Source organism: Poecile atricapillus, chromosome 1 (genome assembly GCF_030490865.1).
Source record: "Poecile atricapillus isolate bPoeAtr1 chromosome 1, bPoeAtr1.hap1, whole genome shotgun sequence".
NCBI classification, from domain to species: Eukaryota; Metazoa; Chordata; class Aves; order Passeriformes; family Paridae; genus Poecile; species Poecile atricapillus.
Window position 1 is genome coordinate 155,014,081 of NC_081249.1, and position 24,297 is coordinate 155,038,377.

At 35.3% G+C, this 24,297-nt stretch overlaps 1 protein-coding gene across 3 annotated transcripts in view; it reads left to right on the top strand.

The window, feature by feature from the left end:
• AKAP6 (A-kinase anchoring protein 6) overlaps positions 1-24,297 on the top strand; it is a 208,238-nt gene that overhangs the window by 116,953 nt on the left and 66,988 nt on the right. For all 3 annotated transcript variants that reach the window (XM_058849044.1, XM_058849055.1, XM_058849064.1), the window contains exons 8-9: positions 15,660-15,808; positions 21,593-21,713. In XM_058849044.1, the coding sequence (XP_058705027.1) occupies positions 15,660-15,808; positions 21,593-21,713 (270 nt within the window). The remainder of the gene's footprint in view (positions 1-15,659; positions 15,809-21,592; positions 21,714-24,297) is intronic.

Here is a 24,297-nt window from a genome sequence, read left to right on the forward strand (position 1 = left end):
AGAGAGAAAACACAGGAAATAAAGTGATCAGAAATCCTCTCTGTGATAATGGGTGATAATGATATGGAACTTATCATATTTAAAGCAAAGCTGTGAGGATCAAATGGATAAATACATGGCAGAAGGAAAGAATAAGGAAGTTGAAGGTATCTTTGCTTTGTTTGGAAAAGTATTTTGAAAGATACTGATATTAAATTTTATTTAAAGAGAGGTTTTTAAGGTGGAGCTCTGCTCCACTTAATTTCGTGGACTTGCATGGAATTCCTAATGTTATGTATGTCTGGAAACATACTATGGTTCTAAATAATTTTTAATTTTAATCCAGATTCAAAAAGAGCTTGCCTGTATCACAGAAAAATTCCTGTATTTGGTCTGAAACCACGAGTGTACCTGCAGTTGTTCCCTTCTGTTGTAGTTGATAGCTTGGAATGTATCTTTTCCCATCTTTTAGTTGTGATTTCCCCCCCCAGCTTCTCTTTCTCCTAATTGTTTACCTGGCGTCAAGTTATCATGGTTACTGAAGTTTCTCTCCTCAGCCCCACGGGGAGGGGCCGGATAGAGTAAAGAGAGGACCCTGCTGGCATTTCCAGCTGCTTGAAGTTTCTTTAGCCCAGGAGACCCTTCTTTCCAACACGGAAGTTTGTAACTTTGTTTTTCCTGTCCCAGAATGCCTCTGAGCTGTGGAAGCTGAGAGGGCATGCTTACCTTGCCTTCCCTTTCTTTCCCCCCTGTCTTGCCAGGAAACCAAGCCCCCCCGCTCCCCTTCTGCCCCTCTGTGGAGAATACTCCTACACCTTTGTGGGCATTTGAAGAAGCTGGTGTCTGTTATTTCTTATCTTGGTGTGTGTAACCTTGATTTGTAGAAAGTTTGTAAGATGTACTAACTAAGAAAAATAATTGGTTCTCTGATGTTCCCTCCCTCCGAGAAACCCTGTTAAAAGAGACCCCCAGACCCCAAATCCTTGGTCCTCGCCCTTTGGATTCCCCTTCACAGAAATAAACTGTGGAATGCAAACCAGGGAGAGAGTCCACCCCCGATTTCTTTACTCGCTCTATAGACTCGAATTCTTGAAGAAAATCAGTGAACCCCACAAACATATGCTGGCTCGAAACCAGAGTGAAGAGAAACCTCATCACTGAGCGAGCCGGGCCACTCTCGAGAAGATCGAGTCACCCTTGTGAAGCTGCCTTGATTAAGGAGCTTGTACAGCTGTAAATGGGAGCTGCTGTGCAGAAAGGCTGATCTTAAAGCAGCTCAGTGGTATCACTTCGGCTCTCCAGTTACTGGATGTCCCAGGGGTGATGGCTCTCAGCACTGGGCTTCATGATACCATTTGAAGCAACAGGCTAGCTCTTGAAGAAGTTATTTAGGCTTTGAACAAACTCATATTCACACACATTTGCAGTCATAGCATGATAAAACAAGCATGACTGGAAACAAAGCTGGTACTGTTGAAAGGACATTTGTTTTCAAAATGCCTGCTCAGGAAAATAAGGTGTTGGATTCTGCCATGGAATGTGTAATAACCAGTGACTCTGATTACAACTGAATTATTTTAATTTATAAAGTAACTAGATACACACACGTATGTAATATACGTATTTTAAATTTCAGGCAAAAGTTTGGAAGTATAATGTAAGCTTCCTTCATATTTTAGATATTCCTAAGAAATATTTTCTGCCATCTTAAATGTTCAGTTAAGACACAGATGTGCATTTTATATGTCTATTTTTCTTGTTAAGATATCTTGATGTATTTAAAGAAAAAAAAGAATTTATATGTTGTATGGTTTACAGTCTTGGAAAAAATAACATAGTCATAACTCTGCAGTTTTTGTGATGCATGAAGATCAGATTTTTTAATGTTGGTTAATGCTTTACTAATTAAAGTGTGCATGTTAATTAAAGCAGAGGCTAATGTTAATTACCTATATTAATGGAATCTCATGTAGCACCTGCCTGAAGCAATGGGTTCAATTTTCAAAATATCTCAATTAAGACTGAAACTTTTGATTTGCATCTAGTAGGGTTTCAATTAACTGCATTGCAAACTTAAATAACACACTTAAAGGGATAATATCACCAATCACATGCAGCACAGTGGAATTGGTCGGTTCAATTATTGACTACGGCTGTGAGAGCTTTCACAGTCAGTAGGTAAGTACTATGGTATTGGCAAGTGATTATTGTCTAGGGCTGTCATCACTTCTGTGGCTGTTGTAAGAGAGATGTTAAATTGCTGTCTTGGGTCTCACTGCAATTCCATTGTTGAGGGAGACAGAAATAGAATGATGTTTTCTCACATCCAGCATTTAATGGTGAAGATTCAGCTTGTTCCTTTGAAATAAATGACCACTGTTCCATGACATGGTAAGGCATTTTATCAAATGGGAAAACAGCATTTGTGATAAAGTGCACAGTGTTGCAGGGTACTTCTCAGCCAAACCATGAGATGTGATTGTATTCCCAATCTCTGTTTCAGCCACCACAGCATTACGTGTTGACATAGGAGCTTTTAATGAGCAGCTTCAGGAAGCGATTAACAAAGCACTAGAAATAGATGCAATCATGCTGATTGGAAATTCTACCTAAGCTCCATAAATAAGACCATAATGTCCTGCTACCATACAACTTTCTAGGATAATTATTTCTGATAGCTCCAAGAGCTGAACTTCTAATCTGAGCCTACTCCATTGAAATATTGATGGTTCAGTTACAAAGAAATTAACATCCCCAAAAAAGCATGCCAACTTTTTCTGTTTTGGACACACAATTGAAGAATAAATGTAGGGTGTTGTGATTGGATCCAAATTTTGTATGTACACCTAATGGAAAAGTACCTCTAAATATAATTCCTATGTGGCATCTGTGGAAACAGATTACTACGAAGTCAGTTTTCAACCATGCTCAGCAGAGAGGACCTGGAGAACAAGGTTGCTTGTGTGGCTATAATCTCTCATGTGTGCCTATGTATTTTCCTGCTAAAAATGCCCTTAGGCTTTAGCCCGTTCCACTACACGAGTCTTGACTTCTCTGTATAATAGATTGCCTGTGCCTATTAATAAAATCTCTAATATAACCCTCCATTGTAACACTTAGACATAATGCCTCAATTTTAATTAATGCTATGAAAAAAGCAAAAAAATCTTCACAGTATCAGTCAATCAGTTTAAGAAATTTGTGAGATTATAATAAAACCTTTTGCATTTAAAATATTTATTTTAAAATATGTTAATAACCCTTGATTTATCAGTTTATGACCTCTCTTCGGTCTAGATTAATCAGTGTGTAATGATTCTTGTTGATATTTTCACTTCTAAGGAGTCTGTGTCCCACACAGTTTTGTAAGGTCATTGGATGGCTTAGAACTCATGCTTGTTTTTGTCTCTGAAAACAGATTACAGTCCGTTGTAATCTGAGTTCCCAGAATTCCCGTGGGGTAATATTCAACTTCTTTAACAGTAAAATGTAAAAATATAATTATTGCCTTGTTTATAGTTACTGGAAACGTGCATCTTTTCATTAAAGCTTTCCCTTGTCATATTTTTTGTATTAACTGTAGTTCAGATTCCTTGAGTCACTCTGCATCTTATTTTAGCTGCAGGAAAGTCACATTTTCATGGGTCAGGTGTTAAACTAAAAAGAAGCAGCAGATATGAATATTATACTGTGCTATGTTATTGTCATCTCAGTTATAATTCCTAATGTTTGAAGGAAAAAAAAATCTGTAAATGTGTAGTCACATGAACATTTGTTGCACACATATGTCATCTGTGGGCATCTATAACTTGAGAAGAGTGATTTTGCTATTTTTCAATCTGTTTCCTTTTAATTTTGAAACTAAAATGTTTGTTCATATTCATTTTAATGGCCATCTAAAATTTTACAAAATAGCTAAATATCTCCTTTTTGTTGGACTCTTAGTAAAACAGAACTCTGTAATAAAAAATCTTGTATTAATATGACAATTTTAACTACATTCTAAATAAGAAATACTACAGCACCAAGCAGGCAGAATCTCATGTAATGGTCATGTCTTTGATGAAAATCTGTTGAAATCATTGTATTTACAAGATTACTGAGATTAGGTCTCTCTGGGTATTAGCTGGCCCAAAGGCACTTAGCCAATTAAGGCTATTGGAAAAAAATGAAAGCAATGCAACCTTAAGCTTTCTAAAAGGAATCTTTAACACCATTTACTTCTTCTGTAGAGGGACTATAATACAGCACTTCCAATATTTTGAGCATTTTTTATTTGGTTTTATGTAGCTGGAGTGTTTCTCTAAGTATGAGAGAAAAAAAGATTAATTCTTTGTTTAAATTACAAAATAATATTACTTAAAAAGCAAGCAATAATAACACCACAGTAGTACCACAAGCAGTGGTACAGTATCATTTTATTAGGGAACAAGGAAGAAGGTGACCATGCAAATTTGGATGAATTTTTATTAACAATGATTTGACAGGCAGACCTATAAAACTCTTATTCTTACATTTTGACATTCATACTCCTCCTGGAATGTTTTCTTTTTAAGTTAAGATCTTGGGTGTTTTAGCCAAATCAGCTGTGCAGGTTCAGCTCTGGAGTCATGACAAGCCAGCATCAGAGTCCTTGACAAAGAGTAAAACTACAAGTACGCAGAAGGCGGTCTGCGGCATTTCCAATAAAAATGGAAAGAGCATGTTGCTTGAGTCACATTACACACTCATGGGCTAGAACATGCGGTTTATTTTTTGAAGGGCTCACATAAGACCCTGTTTTTCAGTCTTTGCTCTGGAAAAATTCCCTTACACACTGTGGAAAGCTTACCTAAATAAAGCAGCTAAGGAACTTGAGTGCTGGATATTGGCTTTGCTTTTAAAGTTGCTTTTGGAACTTCGATACATATAGCATAGATATGAATCAAGATCTACCTTAAGGTGCGCAGAGAAAAGGTTTCCACTGCATTTTGTCTTGGTAAAGCTATAAAGTGTTAACACATTAGACTTCCTGTCAAATTAAGGTGTTTGACATGTTTCTGAAAAGGCAACATTCGTCCAAAAAGGGCATCTTTTATTGTTCGAAAGAGATGGCTCTTACAATTTTGGGCTTTAATTGTTCTGCTACTTTCTTTTAGCCTAGAACACTCTCTCTATATGAGTGGATCTTATCTTAATATTTTATATGTCTATATAAACACACTTTAAAAAAATAATTTTATCACATCTGGTTTTACTGCATGTTGCTGCATGTCTCTAGAGGCATACAGAATTTTTATTTTCAAGTAAATTTACATTAGTTACAGTCTCCAGCTGTTTTAGATATAGAATCATTTCCTGTTGGTATAGTTTCCAGGACAGTTCCCTTTTTTTCTTCTCAAAAGAATGAGAAATTTAATTTAACAAAGACATCCTATAATTGCCTTTGTATCTAGCAAGGTATCTAGCAATCTAAATATTTTATTTTATTTAAAACATCTGTCTACATAATATCATATGACTATACAAACCTATATCAGCCTTCTGAAAGACAGCTGCTGCCACTTTTATTTCATTTATAAGAGACCAACAAAATTGTTCAAGATAAAGCCCGTCTGCCACTGAGTCATATATAAAAAAATTTTGCAAGATGAAAATTGCTTGCATTTACAGTTCTTGTTAAACTAATCTAGGTCTTTTACAAATTTAGAAGCATCGTTTTTCCTTTTCCCTGTTCTTTTACCCCCATCCCAGTCACTATGGAAACATAGGAGCTTTACATATACTTTTTTCATAAGCTCATTTTTTTTGAGATTGAGGGCCCATTTCTTTTAAAGATGAAATGCAAACTAGAGTCATATCTTAATTGCCTGCTTGTGGGATCTATGTATCCCCTGCTATCTTCATTTTCACAAACATTTGGTGTGCATTATACTGGTCAGCATTTTCATGCAGTTTTTTAGGAAATATATAGGGAAAGTGATAATGTCAATATAGATCTTTATCTGTTTTGTGCTACTAAGCTTTATTTGCAGTGATTGTAAACTGTTCCTTTGTACGAAGCAACTCCTACTGAAAAGAAAATATTTAATAGATAGTATCAATATAGGCACAGCAGCTGTCCTAGAAAAATAGGCATAGGCATTTTAAAGTATGTCTAAATAAGACAAGTTTACCTTTTCCCAGAGAAGTAATCAAAATATTCCTTTTTGGTGAACTAAGAGTATGAAAGGAAAATGTTTATGGTTCCCTACTGGCACACAGTTATGATTGACAGGAAAAACCAACATGTATGCCACATGAGACATCTTGTTCAGGAACTTTCAGGAGGGTAGTAAATTGGTGTTGGCACAAACACAAAAAAAATAAAATGACTTGATTCAGCAGTTTTCAATTCTAAATCCCCAGGCTCAAAAGAAAGAAGTAAATATTCATCAAATGATCAAAATTTATATTGATTTTTATTCTGCATTAGCAGCTCAAAGTCAAGATTCTTGACAGGGTGGATGTCGGTTTGAATGATTCTCTTTGAAATAAGGATACAGGCACTGGGCTGAGTGCTACTGTGCATTCCTGAACCATAGGAAAAGACTATTAGAACCCTAGGAAGCTAAATTTTTTAAAGAATAGTATAAAAGCATGCTTGTTCTGTACTGTTTTGATAACTATATTGTTGTTATTAGTATGTAAAGTGATTCTTGTTGTTCCTGCTTTACTCCATCCTTTCCATTATCATCTAAGGACAACTTTTTTATAGTACTTCAAAGGGAAACAGTACTTCATGTACTATAGTAGCTGAGTTAATATCAGTATTTCCCAAAAGAAGTGCATTTTAGAGTGCTAGTCTGGCAGAGAAAAGGAAGCAAAGATTGTATCTGCACATTATACATCTTTAATTTTGCAGTTTCTGCCAGCGAGTAAATAAAGATCTGGGGGAGGGGGTGAGGGAAGGAGGATGGAAATCCAGGGAAAGAGAATGTGAGTGTGAATGCAGCACTGAAACAAATGTGATGACTGTGATTACCAAGCTGTGAGATTTAATGAGAAAGCCTGTATTAGAGTGAAGTAGAAAATCATAACCATCACCTCTAGTCTATAGGAGTATAATTGGATCTCAGCCCCTAGCAAAAGTAAATAAGTAAGTTAGTGACATTTTTAACAAACTTAAATATATTGAGAATAAGAGGGGAAGTTATTTTGATTACTGTACTGTTACAGTATACTTTTTTTAAAGTTTCTCAGCTTGCACTAAAATGAGATTCATTGTCATAAAATGAAACAAAATAGTGTGTTTTTGTGAGGGGATTAAATAAGAAGCAAAGTAAGGCAGAAATACTATAACTATCACAGTGTTAACAAATTTCCCAAATGTCCTAGGTGCTTACAATTCAGTAAACATCTTTAACAGCATAGCTTTAAAATTAAATTTTACAAACATTATGGGTAATGCTTTAATAATATGCAAATTGCAATGAAGTCAGCAGCAGCAAAGCTGACCTCTTAGCAATACAAATATTTTATGTTTAAAACAGTTATCTTTTTACAGTTCCCTCTACCTCAGTAAGTGTCAGGTGCGTCAAGAGGCTTCTCATCAGAGGAGCATAAATAAACTCAGAGGAGCAGCAGCCTGTGCCTGCTTTTTATACATGGCAAGGCAGTTGTACAAATCAACATATTAAGCTATATATTTTGCCATTGCTAGAATAAATAAAAATATTTTTTGCTAAAATCCATTATGGATAGGGAAAGTAATTTAAAGGGAAAAATACTTAGCCAGCATTTCCTTGCTATTTTTAAATAAATTAATTGACATTAATTGACATATCTTCCTTCAGAGTCTGACTACTCTTAACTGTGCAGTGGAGACAGAATAGAGTTCATATTACACAATTTTATATTATTAATAGTTCAATGTCTAAAAAGCTGGTAAAAATACCTAGTAATTTCTCCCTGTAGGAGGAAAAAAAGTGTGTAGTAAGAAAACATTCACTTCTCTAGGGGTAACCTAACATCAAATAGACTATCAAGGCATGGAAAGAATCTCCTTCAATTTCAGAACATGTTAAATAAGCATTCAATGAGTGTCTTTGAGGAACGCAGTGTAGGAGTTTTGACTTCAAAATGTTTGACACTATTGAACCTCTAAAAATGTTTGATTCAAAACATTGAATCAAAAGAAGATTTTAGGTCAAAACTTCTGCAATTTTGTGAGTTGATATGTCTGGGAAATTTTGGAGCTAGTTATTAAGCTCACACATATTTGCAATGATTTGGTTAAGAAATACATAACATTTCTCAAGAAGTTTAAAATTGACCTACTAGGGAAAAAAAACAAGCTGTTTATGTACTACTATTACAGTATAGTAAAATTGCCAAGAAAAAGGCTGTAACATTTTTATGTTAGCTCTGCCACGCCTTCCTGGGATGTTTTGTATAGTTTTCCATAGGAAGTATTGGTTTTGAGAGACTTACCTTTCCTCACTATTTTAAAGTAGACATGTCCGTGTCAATCTGCTGTGGGAATGGGAGACGTGGAATGTGCACCAGCACTCTGGAATTTCTCTTGCACAAGTGTGCTGCCCTAAATTCTGAACCTGGGTAGCTTTAGCGTTAAGAATATGGCCATTTCGAACACCCAACGCCCAGCTGAGCTAGGTGCATTGCTGGTCCATGTGATTTGCTACAGAAGCCTTATAGAGAAGCACGACTTTTAGAAGTATCCGTGCGTTGGACAATAGACAGACTTTTTAACCATCTCTTTTTAGAGAACTTCTTTGCTCTAGAAATTCAAACACAGAAAATGGTAGGAGCAATAAGAACAGTGCAAATAATGGGGGTTTTAATTAACTAAGATTAAGTTTATAATTTTAGCACTTTCTGTGCATGACTAGTCTTCCCTCTTCTTGACTGTTTGAAGGGCCTGAGGCTTACCCAGGAAGGTTTTCAGCCTTCCTTATGTACAACATATTTGTGTTTGGGCCTCCAATTTTTTTTCTTCCTGACAGGGAAAAATGCAATATGGTGTTGATGAATTGCTAATTGAAAAGGACAAATTCTGGGTTTGTAACAATTGGATTGCTTGGGTTTACAGTTATTGTGGCATATGAAAAGGTGTCACTGAAGGAGACAGAAGGCATGTGGCAGCTACAAAGAAATGCACTCTATTATGTTGATGGGTTTGGCTGGATCTGCATCCTTGTTAATTTGTGTCTTCCACATGGTTTTTGCAAGCACTGTTCTGTCATCCCAGCCCTTTCCACTGTCAGAGCAAGCCTTTTCCCCACCTGACCCCCAATTATTAGACTCTCTGTCACTCTCTTTCCAGAGACTGGAGATGCAGACCTGCAAGACGAGAAAAGTAGAAAAGGGTTCCAGCCTTTGTTCAATTTCCATTCTTACAAGAACTTTTTTTCACCTGGCAATTTTGGGATGATGTTTTCAGAAACTATTCAGTCTTAATTAACCTCTGGAGAGGTTAATTCTTTCATACTTTTCTTCAATGCTTTTTGATATTTATGATGTAGGGAACTTCTCTGGGTTTATAACTGAGATCTGTTTAATGCACAGGGCATGCCATGCTCTTGTGTTTGGTTTAATGTTATTAACTGAATAAAATGAAAAACAGGTGAATAGACAGGAATAAAGACACAAGAGGTGCACATTTTAAATTAGCAGCATGATTGTGGTATCTTCATGGATTTGGTCAGACAGTGCTGCTGAGGCCACACTACTGATTGCATTTGCACTCCCCAGTTCTGAAGTCACAGGTCATGGATTTCTGAAAGCCAAGGGAAACCCTGCAAAAAGGTATTACTCTTATTTTATAGGCTTCTCCCCCACTACTCGTCCCATTATTTCTGATGGTTCTGAGAACTACCTGAAGTTCTGCTTGCTATAACACAGCCCTACCTATCTAAAATTTCATGTTATGGCTCCTGTGGATGGACCTGAAGCTCACTGTGTTGTTACTTCTACTCTACATTCAACACCCTGATACGTATGAATGTTGTTGCCTTGTAATTTTACTCATTCTGTGTGGAGGTTTCCCATTGTAATAGTTTTAGCCCACTGAAAAACAGTACAACAACATTATTCTTGATATAAAAACATTTCTGAGATTTATGACAATAGAAACACTTAGCTAAGATTTTAACTGCTAACAAGCATGCCCTGATTAACAGAATTAATTTCCTGCATGATCAAAATACAGCGTGTCCTTTGTAATAAGACTCTCAAATATTTAGCTTGAAGTAAACATATTTTGTGATATAGGATTTTTTTAAAAATTTGATTCAGTCCTGAAGAGAGTGTGCAAGATGAAGAGTCAAGGAAACCAGAAGCAGGAAGGGTAGCAGACTAAGAAAGTATTCAATAGCAGCAAGGTCTCTGTTTTAATTATGCAGAATAATGGGGGGAAAACAAATGCTTACACTTAGGGTAGAAGAAGTCACTTGAAGTCCAAGAATCTTAATGCTGCCAAATGATAGCCCAGTGGTCTTAAAGGCATTTCCAACCTAAATAATCCTATTATTCTGTTGTACAATGCCTTTTAAAATGCTGGTGTGACTTGAAAGTTTTCCTTCTGCCTTAGGTGTTTTCATGAATAAGAGACCTGTTGGCTGGGTGTAGGGAAGGCGTGATGGATGATTGAGTCTGTCTGTATAGAGTTTTTGGACAAACTCTTGCCTGCCAAAGAATGATTTCTATAATCTACATCTTTATGGAAGATATTTTGAGCCATATACTTCTCAACATTATTTTATTCAGTAGCTGTACTGTGACAGAGCCAGAGACTTTTTTGTGGTCCAGAATAAAGCCTTCTTCACAACTTTATAATGTAGACAAGTATTCAGAATATTGTGACAGAAAACAACAAAACATGCTTGAATATTTAAGCACATAAATGCTACTCTTATCAACTTAATTCTGGAAAGAAATTATTCTCAATTTTAAATCTTAAGGAATTTCACCAGTTGCAGATAGACAGAGTGACAAGCTGGAATGCGCACCCTTTGAAAATGGGACATTTCAGTTTGCATGTCTTTAAAATATACACATGGGTGAGTATTCTAAGGCAGTCATGGGGCTGCCTGGGGCCATCTGACCACCTCCTTGTTGGCAGAAGCTGGATTTTGTGCTTTAATTTCAGAGCCTGTTTTTATCCAGCTTAAATTCAAATAATGGCAGACGAATGGAACTATCTGCATTTCTTATATAATTCTCACTAAGAGAGAGTAGTGTGGCAGAAGTGAAGTGCAGTGTAGTGTGGCAGAAGTGAAGTTTCTCTACAGAGCTGTAAAGAAAGGGTAATGCAAGATAGAATACTTTAATAATTTCAGTTCAACTGAATGTATTATGTAAAATTTGTATATCTAAAACACAGAATGGTTTGCCTACAGTAACACAGTTCATAACAAATGACTTGTGCTCCCTGGGAGACACTGTCTGAAAATACTTTCCTTTCAACACCATTTCAATGATATTTATTCTAGTACATTCCAAAATATTAAAAATCTGCAGCAGAAAAACACTGGCTCTGAGTTCATATCTCCAATTTACATTGGTGTAAATTTTGAGTCTCTTGTTTGACACTGTATACAATATAACCTTTCAATCTCCTTCCTCCCACAGTAAGAGTCATTATCCCTTGTCTTTCTCCACTTCAGAATAAGGTCATTCCAACATGTAGGTCTAACAAGAAATGCAATGTATTTTTATTGATTTGTATTGTCACTGATTACTCCTTCATGTTATATAGTGATCTGTATAGTAAAGGACATCTTGTGTTGTCATGCAAAGCCAGTCTTAAGGAACAGATTTGTACCCCAGGCTCTCCCAATTTATTTATAAGTCCTTGGTTTTTAGAAAACGAGCTTTAGGAAATAGCCTTGAAATTATTTACCATTATTAATCAATCACTAGAACTGAGTATTCAGCTCTGGTCTAGAATTTTTTTCTCTGTTTTCCCCATGACTACATTTTTTCATATTCTTGTTCAGAGACTGGTTCCTGCAGGCTCAGAAAAATGAGAGAATTTTGTCATTTGATTATTGGAAATATTTTGGTTTAATTTACAACAGAATATTTTAAACTCACTCCATCCTAGTATGTACAGAATTTCTACAAGTGTGTAACAAGACCATCATAGAAGCTTCATTGTCTTTTTATTGCAAAAATGGTCACTTAGAAGAGGATCATGAAGTGGAAAACTACTGCTGAGTATAATTCCTCGGCATTATTTTCCTCCATGTTCAATTTTTCACATATTCAGACATAAAAAAGAAAAAAAAAAGGAACTGAATTTCAGTTGTAAGAAAGGGCAGTAGTAGTAAATGAATGATTACCACCCACCCAATTTCTATTAGCTATATTTAGGACTATGGATATCCCAGGAGACTTTCTGAGGATTTGCTAGATATCAGTGTCCATACAGGTATGTTTTTTATAGAGATTGTTTTTGAGGTTTGTGTTATGTAATAAAAAAAATATATGTCGGGCAATCTGAAAACACACACAATGCAGGTTTAAATGTAAATCAAGTAGCTTTCCTGTATTTGATTAGAAATTTATAAAGTTGTTACTTTCTTCTCCCGGAATACTGCAAAACTAAAAAAACAACTGCAAAAAACCTTCATTACCACTACAGATTGTAAGTTGAAAATAAACTGAAATAGGTTTATTGCATATTTGTGCTTTTTTTCTATATTGTGCCTTGTACCTGTTAGCTCAGATTCTGTAGAATGTAGTTTTTTGAGACTTAAACTGATCAATACCTACTCAAGGTCTTCAAAGCCTCTTTGGATTTGCAGTTGATATCAGTATAACAGAGACAAAAAATACTTAAGTACAACAGTGAGATAGATGAATACACAGAGAAAAGAAATCAGAGAGATCCATCTGAAACTCTATGCTGTCTGAGTTTGAGTTGCTGTAATCTTTCACAAACGTTGAAGATAGAAATTGGATTTAAAAATAAAAATAGTTGATTTATAGAGAGATCATATTTCTGAAGTGAAAGAACTGGGTTGTATTCAGGCTTTGTAGAGTATGATGTTGATGGAGCTCATATTCCCTAGTACAAGAGGATCTTATAGCTGCAAGGAAGAAATAATGGATTCTTATTTATCCCTCTTCATATATTTACTTGCCCTTTACATCCTGCTTTTTCTTTCCCCCACTATTCTATTTAATACTGTTTTTTCTTCTCCCATTTTGCATGTTCATTATTGGTTTGCCTACAAATATTTTTGCAAGAGAACAGGGCATGATCAACATATGAAAAGCTGCTGCCTTTATTTTTAAACATTTTTTATTTTAAAATATAGAGGAAATTTTAGGATGGGATACAAGGGAATAAAACTTTCTAAATTATTGTGATAGTTGTACTGTTTGAGAAACAGCCTGTGCTCATATGATTCAGGGCTCAGTTTTAATTATGATGTGTGATGTTCCAGAGCTTAGGCTACAAGTAAACTTCCTCTTTTTGGAGTTTTGGAGGGGAGAAGGAAGGTTCTATACATGAGTTCAACAACAGCCAAGAAGACCCCAAAATTCTACTTAACTCCAGCCAAAATCCATAGCTAAAAAAGTAGGAATTACTTATCTTGATTTACAAACCTGTCCTGAAAAGAAGGTGTTTTTTTGTTTTTTTTGCTTGAGTTTTCCACAAGATTTCCCCTCTAGGCTTAAAGCACTCACAGACTTTAATTAATAGATCTAATTGTTTTAGAAATTTACTGGTCACTGACAACAGGGCTTTAGACAGAATGTGTCATGTCAAATATAATGGAAATTAAAATGATACAGTGGATTACTGCTTTGTGGGAAGAATAAATTAAAAGAACACATTCATAGCCTTATGTGGACAATACAAAATACTCTGTATACTGTGGAAGTGGACTATTTGTCACTTCAGAGGAAAATGTACTTGGGAGTGGAAGAGGAACAGGAAGGTGATGCAGTTAATTTGCTGCCTTAGTTGTTTCTGAGTTATATAAATGGCAATTTTAATTATAGCTTCTGAGAAAGCAGAATAATTTTATAGCTCTTTCAAACCTTAACATTTTACTCTAACTGGACACTCCCAGCTAGTTTAGATAATGTTTCTTCACTGTTAAGTTTTGTGGTTTAATTTTCCACTATTTTAAAATAGGTATGAAAGCCTTGAATTACACTTAAATGCACAGTGAAAGACCTGCATGGACTAGTCAGAATTTTTATCTTTTATCTCCTTGGAAAATTGCTAGCATTTTCTGTATTTTTTGGGGTTTTGTTTTGCTTGTTGGTTTGTTTTTAAATTTCTCAAAAACATATGGAGATTTATTGAAAAATATAACTAACTTCACTGTAAGAAGCAGCTGAGAGAGAAAGCTATAAAAGTTTAAATGAGAAATGTTAAAAGGACTTTCCAAATCACATTATTTTTCAGCAAAAATTACACCAAGGCAAGGCCTAAGCAAATATAAAAACTGTTATTACCACTAGCTTATAAAGACATTCCAGCCTTCTTTCAGACTTTCCCTGCTGAGATTCTTCAGTGCCTGTTTCCCTTCACTTGCTTGCATTTTTCTTGCATTTTACAGACTACCCTTCTCTCTAGCACTTTCACTGCTTTCTCTTTATGACTTCTGTTGTTCCAGAGATTGGTAACTCTGCTGTGCTGTCAGCAAACAAATAAACTCTTTACTTCCCTGACTCCCACAGCAGAAAATACAGGAGTGTCCTTATACAAAATTTCCTCCATGCCATTTGCATTTATGTGTCACAGCACCAAGTACTTAAGCAGGCATTCCACTCCTAATGGAAATAAAAGTATGTAGTTACACAGAAGTAGTGATTTTTGAAGCATTATCAGAATTTGCAATGTGTTTTTCTTTCAATGAAGTATATTAAAAGAAAACAATGGCATATCAGCCCCAAAGTGCTTTTGAACTTACTCTACACTCTGTTCTTTCTACTGTTCCTAGGGGCAAGTGCAACAAACAGCAGATTTTATCCTTGTGTCATCTGGTTCTCTGAGCCTCAGAAGCATACTGATCACCACAGCTGCAATAAATAAACTGTCTATTCAATAAGTTATGATGCCAAATATTATTCCACATTCTTCTGGACAGGCACAGTCTGATGGAAAACAGCACATTTCACATATTGCCTTTTTCTTTGCAATTAAAGTTGCTGAGTAATCAGTCTGTGCCAGATACAGGAAAGAGGAATGTGAATAATGCCAATTTTTCTGGGTTTGTTTACAATTACTATTTAAAGGAAAAATACCTAGAGCAATATGGCTTTCATTAATTATGAAGCACAGACAGTGTGTTAACAATATCAATCTTGAAGCCTGTAAGAAATAAGAGTTTATGTATCTACCTGTTCTATCACAGTTCTGGGTTTCTAGTATCTTTTTTATTCATGTCCAGACGTTTTTATGCAGCCTTTGATTGGACATACATTTCATGGAATATGTAACACATTCTCTGATAGAAACCTCAGTAGTTCATTTCTAGCCTTTGGGATTACGCTGTAGTTCTTCTCTAACTTAATGGTTCAGCCTTTTTCACTATCACATATAGGGAGAAAATTAATGGCGTGAATCATTTGGCTAAAACTGTTGCAGTCCAAAAATATTTGTTTTAAATGTATTCTTTCTGAATTATTTTTTTAATGTTCTGTTTTGTTTTTTTCCCTCTGTTTTCTTTTTCTAGGCTGAGGTTCAGCTATGCTATCTGGAAGCACAAAGAGATGCTGTTGAACAGATGTCCTTAAAACTGTACAGTGAGCAGTACAACAGTAGTAGCAAGCGAAAGGAAGAGTTTGCTGATATGTCAAAAGTTCACACAGTGGGAAGTAATGGGTAGGGAACTATTCTTTTTGTTGTTTTATTCTCACTGATCTGTTTTGTTGTTTTTTTTTAACATGATATACTTTTTCTTACTACCGGTTAACCAGGATTTTTCTTCCTAGGCCAAGAGACAGGGCAAAACTGTTTCTATCCCTCCCCTTTTTTTTCTATATGGATGCAAAAATTAATGGGTTCTGGATAATTGTCTGGATTAAAAAAAATATAACTTGTCCTTCTTCTTTAGGCTTTTCTCCTCCAGTGGCTTCATATAGTTTGCTTTCTTAACATCTTCCAAGGAAGAATCTGATAGTGTCAAAGGATCTCTGCAAAACCTCTATAATCTTTGTTCTCCTAGTCACTAGGAAATATGAAGATAAAGCCATAGAATTATAGTTCAAACATCCAGGTTTTTGCACTTCAAGAAAGCATTGATTTTAACTGCTTTCCCTTTTCTTAAAATTGTTTTTCCTTGACTTGTTTTTTTAATGAATGTTAACACACATATATGTGTGTTTATCATATATAGAAGTGTGCAAAGGCATTCTTTCTTAGTATTTTGAACAAATGAATTACTGATTCATTTGCTAAAATGAGTTTTTGCTGCCCTGTCTTCTTCACAATCCAGGAAACTTGTAGTTCTTGAAGAATACTTTAAGGTCTTCATAAAGAATCTACCTGTAGGATCATAATAATGTGGGCCAAAAGCAGGTCAAAGGACCCCACTAGTGCTCATTGTTTAGAGACTCCCTCATCCTGATAGAAGTTTCCTTGCAACTGGCAAATAGAGTAGAACTTTTGTTTTCTATGCAACAATAGTCACTGACAAAGGTGTTCCTGAGTTCTTTATCTCCAGAACTCCCCTTTCCAATTGTTAACTCAATGTTCAGGTCTTGGAAACACAGTTTTATTAAATTACCAACTGTAAAGATAAATGAGCCTTGTAAACATCCCCTCTTATTATACAGAAAGATGACTGTTTTAGAAAAGTTGATGTGGGCTAATTATGTAGGATTACTGAGATCTTGATTACATATGCAGAAATCTGTCAGATTCTCAAACACGCCAGCGCAGCTAGTGCCAACCATAAAAATAATTTTTTCAGAATTGGTGTATATTTGTATATAAATGTACACTGAGGGCTACATGTTCAAAACCAGCTTCTAATTTTGCAGCCATCATTGAATGTGAGCAAAGCTTAAGGTTGGAATATTGAGGAGGATGTAAGACACATCAACAGACATTTGATTTTCCTGAGGGGAGGGGATGAAAACTTTATGCTTCACAGAGAAATCCAGTTTGTAACTCTACACACCATATGTGATAAGCAAATAATTTCTTAAATGCACTTGTTTTCACTTGTAATTATATGCTTTGAACAGGAAATGGTCATCTGCTAGTAAATCTAACCTTTTTAGTGCTGTGGCCACTTTTCTGGGCTATTAAGGCCATCTCAGGCCTTAGAGGCTCAACACTGACTTTGGGGACCAAGGGGCTGGAATCAGACCAGTACAATACCATTTATTCAGCCATTGCAGAAACTAGTGGGGACTAAATTCAACTGGAAAACTTTCAGTTGAACCCATCTGAGGCACTGTGTTGAAAAAAATGGAAATTCCTTTCAGCTGTTTAAAAATATAGTTGATGTAACATTTCCTTACTGCATAAAAACTGTGGACAGAAACTCCACAGGAGCATGGCCTAGCTAGAAACCAAGATCTCTACAGAGAAGGGGCCATTTGCATAAATTTGGGTACCTATCCATTAGCTGTTGAGGAGGTTTGACCTAGGAAAAAGAAGAATATCCACAGGGAGAACAAGAGCTATTGTAAATGAAGAATTTTTTGTATGATGTGTGTGTGTGTAGGAGATTTGGGAGATGAGTGTGCAGGAAATAGTTAAACTCAGGTAGGTAGGTAGGTAGGTTAGTATTTGCAGAATAGTGTGATTCTAGTGGGTGTGTAAAAAACTGGAGATTTCCTTCAAAACAGTAATCTTGTTAAAACAGCAATAGGGAAGGTTTTTGTGTATTAGCATGAAAATGGCCAAAGTGATAAAGGAAAAGAATGAGTATCCACTGCAGGAGAACACCAGCTGGCCAGGAGGTAAGAGGTACCCAAGAGTAGTTGAAGGCAGGTGCAAAATGTTATGGCAAGTCTGGGTGGAAATATTGTGTCCCCTCAAAACTGGAGACTAGCGTGTATAGGTCCTATTGAGAGATATAGACAGCACAACCTGAAGCCAGATCCTAAGATCCTGTCATCAATGGGTATTGGGCCTTCATGGATAGAAAGGGATAGAAATCTCTTAATTTCAGAGAAATGCATTAGAGGAGGCTTCCAGAATGTGCAGAACATAGGGCAGTTTTAACTGTTAAGGTGGTAACCCTGAATTCTCCTATATCTCCCTAATAAAAACACGTGAAAACAGTTCCATAAAATTATGACCCAGAAACTGGAAAGAACATTTTGTCTGGCTGAATTGTTTGGTAAGTGTACCAGTGTGTTTACAGTACTTCTAAATGCCATGTGAGTTATGCCATCAAAGTAATACTGCAAACTGGAAGTGCGTGTGAAACATGGGGAAAAAGGCTGATGGAAATAGCTTCACATTCCTTTTTATTTATTAATGCCACAGACGAACTGGTTTTCTCATGAGAAAGGTGCTCATGAATTTTCATTCAAAATAATAAATTGGTGTCCACATTTTAAGAAATATGTTTAGGGTTCAAGGGATTAGACATGCAACTCTGCATATCTGATTCCTGGTTTACCAAGACAAAATATACTTCTTAATGTAATTTTAGTTATTATATAGCTACCAGTTTTAGCTTATTAGCCAACAAACTTCATCAAGGAAGCCGTTTTTACCTGCCCCTTAACTAATATTATAGCATTTTTGTTGGCAATGTTTGAGTACTTTTAATGGAGGATTTTTTTTCTTTTTCAATAAACAGATTAACTAATTTATTCCTTTTCTAGTGTTTGGTGGATTCATATAATCAATCAAAATTAGATCTTTTCTATGATTATTGCATCTTTAACACACATCAGTATTTCAGAAGTCATGCTTTCCCTGGTTCTGCCTGTGGCAATATGAAAGAAAGATCTGCTAAGCTCAAGAAAAGTAGATTCTGAATAAAAAAGAAATATTAACTATACCACAGAAGTACTTACAGATACATTTTAATCTTAACCTCTCTCTAGTCCTACAATTTCTTGATTTTTTCTGAATATCTTTTTAGCAGCTTAGTAACTTGCATCCTTTCCAAACAGTGATTTATTAGTGATTGCTAAATTAATCCATTTAGATGCAAGACATTAATTAAAAAAAAAAAAAAGTTGCTTTTAAAATATATGTATCAGAGATATTCTGAAAAAATTAAAAAGTATTGCAATCATATTAAAAAAATATTGATGATGCTCTCTAGGCTGACTTCGCTATCTTCAGGCTCAGGCAAATAACTGCCATAGACAGCCACTTAAAACTGCTCCCAGATGGCTTGATGTTACTTCAGAAAACAAAAAATCACCACCAACAAAAAACTACAGCCCCCCTCCAAAAAAAAACTCAACAGAAAACCCAAACAAAACAACAAACCAACAAACACAAAACAAACCAACCAAAAAACCCCAAACAAACAAAAAGAGAGAGTAAGTACTGTATGTAAACTGTGGGGAAAGAAAGCAAATATCCTTTATCTTGTATCCCTTACTGGGCTTTTTCCAGTGAATCCTTTTTCTCTCTCTTCATTTGTGTTGAGTTCTTGTTTAGAACATTATTTTGAAATCAAAATGTTCAGCTGTTTTTTTGTGCTTATCTGTGTTTTATAAAGGTCAAAGAAAAGTGCTTTTCTGTTTATTTAAAGGATGGGTTCATTTCAATACATAAATAAATGGACCAATTTGGACTATAAGTAAGCTGTGGATCTTTAGACACAAAGCCAGTGTTTGGATCCAGCACATCTTCTGCATAATATAGAAAATTCCAAGTCCACTTCCTAGTGCATTTTCCAAAGGCATCCCATGCCATTTTGTACCTAGGCTTTGTTTCACATCACCTTCATATCTTAATTTAGGATTTTCACTGGTACAAGCCATCCAAGTTCAACTGAGTCTGTACCAGTTTACAGGTTATGAAACCTAGCATCTTGTGTCATAAAACGTATGTTTTAATAACTGCCTGTCAATTTTATGTCTTTGAATAATATTTGGCTAAGATGGAAGAGAAGAAAAGGAGCAGTAGATACTGAAGATGCAGAATGGTTATACTGCTTTCTGAAGAAGGAATGAAGATTCAGTAACACTGCCAAATATACAATTCAAAATGGAGTTTAGTTTTCTTTTAGTTTCCAAATGATATCTCAGTCGAATACCTCCTGAAACAGGAAAAAAGACCTGAACACCAAATGAAACTTATATTTCAGTAACAGTAACTTGACCTTTTATGATTGCTCTTCTTTCTTTATGGTAACATTGCTTACCATCTCAGGGCATCAAGCAGTTTTGAGTAAGTGTACCCCAAAAATGATCAAGTAAATGTATACTATGTACCGTGGATTAAACTAGAGGATTACTTCAGAAGCAGGAATCAGCGCCTGTGCATTGTACAATACTTTCTTTGTTGTCAATTTGTTGAAAATAATACCACGGAAGGGAAATGCTTTCTTCTCGCTTGCCTGCTTTCTTGAGGAAAGACAGTTTTACTTGTCACAACTTTATCTATAAGCTTTCAAAAGTACCACGCACATGGTACTCCAGTTAATAATAAAACTGCAGTAGTACTAATGACATTAAAAGCATGTTTAGTTTATTGTTTCTCTGTTGAAACACTGCTAATTTTTTTAATGGGGTTGCTAAAAAAGATCTTAATAATTGGAGAAATTAGCTTTAGTGGAACATGCACTATTCTTTGATCAGTCTGGGAGTTTTTTGATACTACTGGCAAGGCTTTTGTTAGTTCCAATTTTGCAAATTTGAAGATCCCTTTTCAAGAGGTATCTATTTGACGAATGTGCAGTTTTTCAGCATGTACTTTCTGTCTTGTATCACAGTGTTTTAGAAGAATCTATGCTTTACTTATTCACTAGGCTTTCAATAGAGAATCACATTAATCCTTTTAAGCTCCTTATTCTAATGATTTATTTTGTTGAAAACCGTAGTGATCCTCCTTTGAATTTTAATGATTGCCGGCTATTCAAGGATTCATTGTTTTGACTTCCTGTCCTTACCTTTGTTTCTTACATGTCTGTAGGGAACACCTGTCTAATACTGTATCTGGCCTTAGTTCTCACTGGCTTACCATATTCACTCAAGCCTATCTTAAGGCGTTAAGTTGAAATGCTAGCTACTCATCCATGAAAATAAATGTAGGATATTTACAAAGATAGGCAGATAGACAGGAGAGGGGTGGCTGAATGGATTGAGTAATTTTTTGATGTAAATAATATTTTCATATGAACTATATCAAGGTGATTGTTGCAAAATGTGCTCAATATAAAGCCAGCTCTGTAAAAAAACATTAAACAATACCTATAGGGGATTTGTATTTCAAAATTTTTGAAGCAAATGCAGTATGCCAACAGTTGTCAGGATTTGGCATCAGCTGCTGAATTTAGGTCATGGCACTGGCTTAAATTGGATTTCAGTCTTCATTTTCATCCATACTGTATAAATACAGAATGTCTCTTTAGAAATATAACTTGGAACATCATGAGTTTTCAAGAATATATTATTCTAATACAAGATTTTAACAACTACAGAGTATTTATGCATAATACATTTTGTTCCTTATCTACAGCCTTTTGGACTTTGATTCAGAATACCAGGAGCTCTGGGATTGGCTGATTGACATGGAATCCATTGTGATGGACAGCCATGACCTGATGATGTCAGAGGAGCAGCAGCAGCATCTTTACAAGGTTAGCAGTACCGTTACTGCCTTTACCTAGCTATAGAAGATCTGATTAGCTTGACAAGTCTTTCTCTCACAGGATATCGCTGCGTTCATTGTATGTATCATGGTGTCTATTAGAATTCCCTTCCCTGTCCCCAACCTCATTTCCATCCCCTGTGCACTGACAGGCTGCACCGACATCATAATTGCAAGAAAGTTCCCTTTATCACATTCTATTTGGTGTAATTCTATAGAAGGACAAAGATTTGTCTTCAAGATGAATAGAAATAAATGAAACTGCATTAATAAATAGACTGAAACAAAATGAAGGAAAAAAATGAAATGGGAACTGTTAACAAAATGTGTTTTGATTGGAGCTTTCAGCTGGATTTTTATCCACCTTTCAGACCTCATCTGGAAAGAAAGACATTTGCCTTGATTTTGGTTTGCTGCTGCCAGGATACAGGACTCTACCAATTTAATTTTTATTAGTTATACATAAAGTAGTCATTGTCATGTTAAGTCTTCACACTTGGTTGTGATTTGAGCAACATGATTTTGAACTTGTAGGGTGAAGCTATAGGGTCTAATTCTAGCATATATATATAGATACATGTATATATATATGTATATATATATATATTTATATATATATACACACACACGCTTGCAGACACACATGGTTTCTTTTATTTGCCATAACAGCCTTAACCCAGAAGATTTATTATTTCTTTTAGATAGATAGTACTTGCAAGAACTTCCTCAAAATGTGTGACTTGATCCTAAAACTGATTCAGGCTTCACTGTGTGTCTGAGGAGCTACGGGTCTGAGGGGTGGTGGGGGAAAGAAAGGAGGGGCTTTCGACAGAAATATCAGGCTGCAGTAAATCTTCCTCATTTAGGCAATTTTTATTGGAGTAATTCTGACAGTTGTCATCCTTGAATTGCTTTGAGCATATGGCATATTTCAAAGAGCAGATTGTGAATCATAAAAAATAAAATTAATAACTAACCACAGAATCAGCAACACTATAATGACAAGAAACAACTACCCTCTAGCTTTTTTTTTTATTTCTTATCAAATAAATGGTACATTCAAGGTCAAATAGAAGTTGTTCTCTTTCTTCTGTGATTGCGTGATTTGATAATTACTTAAATGTAATAATTTTTTTCTTGCTTTGGCATCCTATTTTCTTCACGGTCTTCTTTCATTTTATTCTTTCTTATTGTAGTTATTTTATTTAAAATACCCAGCAAGAAGGGATTGTTATTGTGTTAAAATATGTTTATAAATGCAAATATAGTTCAGATCCAAACTATTTTAGGCTGTGAGTGTCATTCACTGGCCTCCATTTCTTGCTCTGACAATTATTTTTTATTTTTGCTATTGTCTTTTTCCTAACTTTGTAAGTACTTCATCCAACTTAATCACACATTTACAGACCTGGCCTTGGGCAGGCTCAGAAATAAACAATGTCAGAAATTAGTAAAGAATTTCTTGTGAGTCTAAAATAAGGTGTTTTGCTAGTTAGTCCCTCTCCATACAATTAACTGCTAGTTTTAGTCCTATACAAAAAAAAAAAAATAAAAATTGATAAACATAAATTTTAAGGTAACAATCCATCTATCAGTAAGAAAAGGAACAAAGATTAAACAGCCAGTTCAAGTATTTTAGATCCTATTTAGTATACTTCCATTTCTGATTTCCAAAGGTAAGTCCTAAAAATAATTATAGATGGTAAAGCTGGGATAATAGTGCATGATGAGAAGAGTAAAAAAGGGCAACAATTTAATAATATATGCAGTATAATATGGTGGAAAAAGGCTAATATTATATATGCAAAATGGGAATATTTTCTTAATATTATGAAATTCTGAACCATGATAGGCATGACATTTCTGAAAGCAGAAAGTTTGTATGACAGAGAGTAGTTGAATCTGCAGCCTGTATAGCAGAACTGATTCCAAAGAACAGGCAGCTTATTTGTCCTGCAATTTCTGCCAGGAGGTCACAGGCTACAGTACCAGATTTGAGCCACTATCTCAAAACTGCCTATCTGGTACTTGGTCACTACAAAACCACTTGAAGAAGAGTAGAAATAGACTCCTTGCCCTCCTGCAGTGAATATTCACTGCATTTGCCTTTCCAGTAAGAGCAGCAAGCAAATTTTTAAGGATGGAACAAAAGCTTTAACTAGAGACGTGGAGTTTGCATAAGAGATGACTAAGGAGGGTCCACAAAGCAGGAGGAATATTTGCAGGTAATGTAAAAATCTTAAGTGCATTGCATTTAGAGCAATCATTCTTTAAAAAAAACAACAACAACAAAAAAACAACAAAAAAACCCCACCAAAAAACAACAACAAAAAAGCCCGAACACCACAGTGAACAACCTCTCAAAGTGTTGAAAGCCCGATAATTTCAGACATTTAAAAGTAGACAAAGGATAACAGTAGCTAATGTAATTGAGGAAACAATTCTGATCTAGCAAAGGAAAGATCGGATAAATCACTAGGTCTTTACCATCCCTAATTTCAGAGATTTGTGTGACAACGAATCATCTCCTCCAAAAGAGTATTAATAGTTTTATAAAACTAGCCTAGTAAACC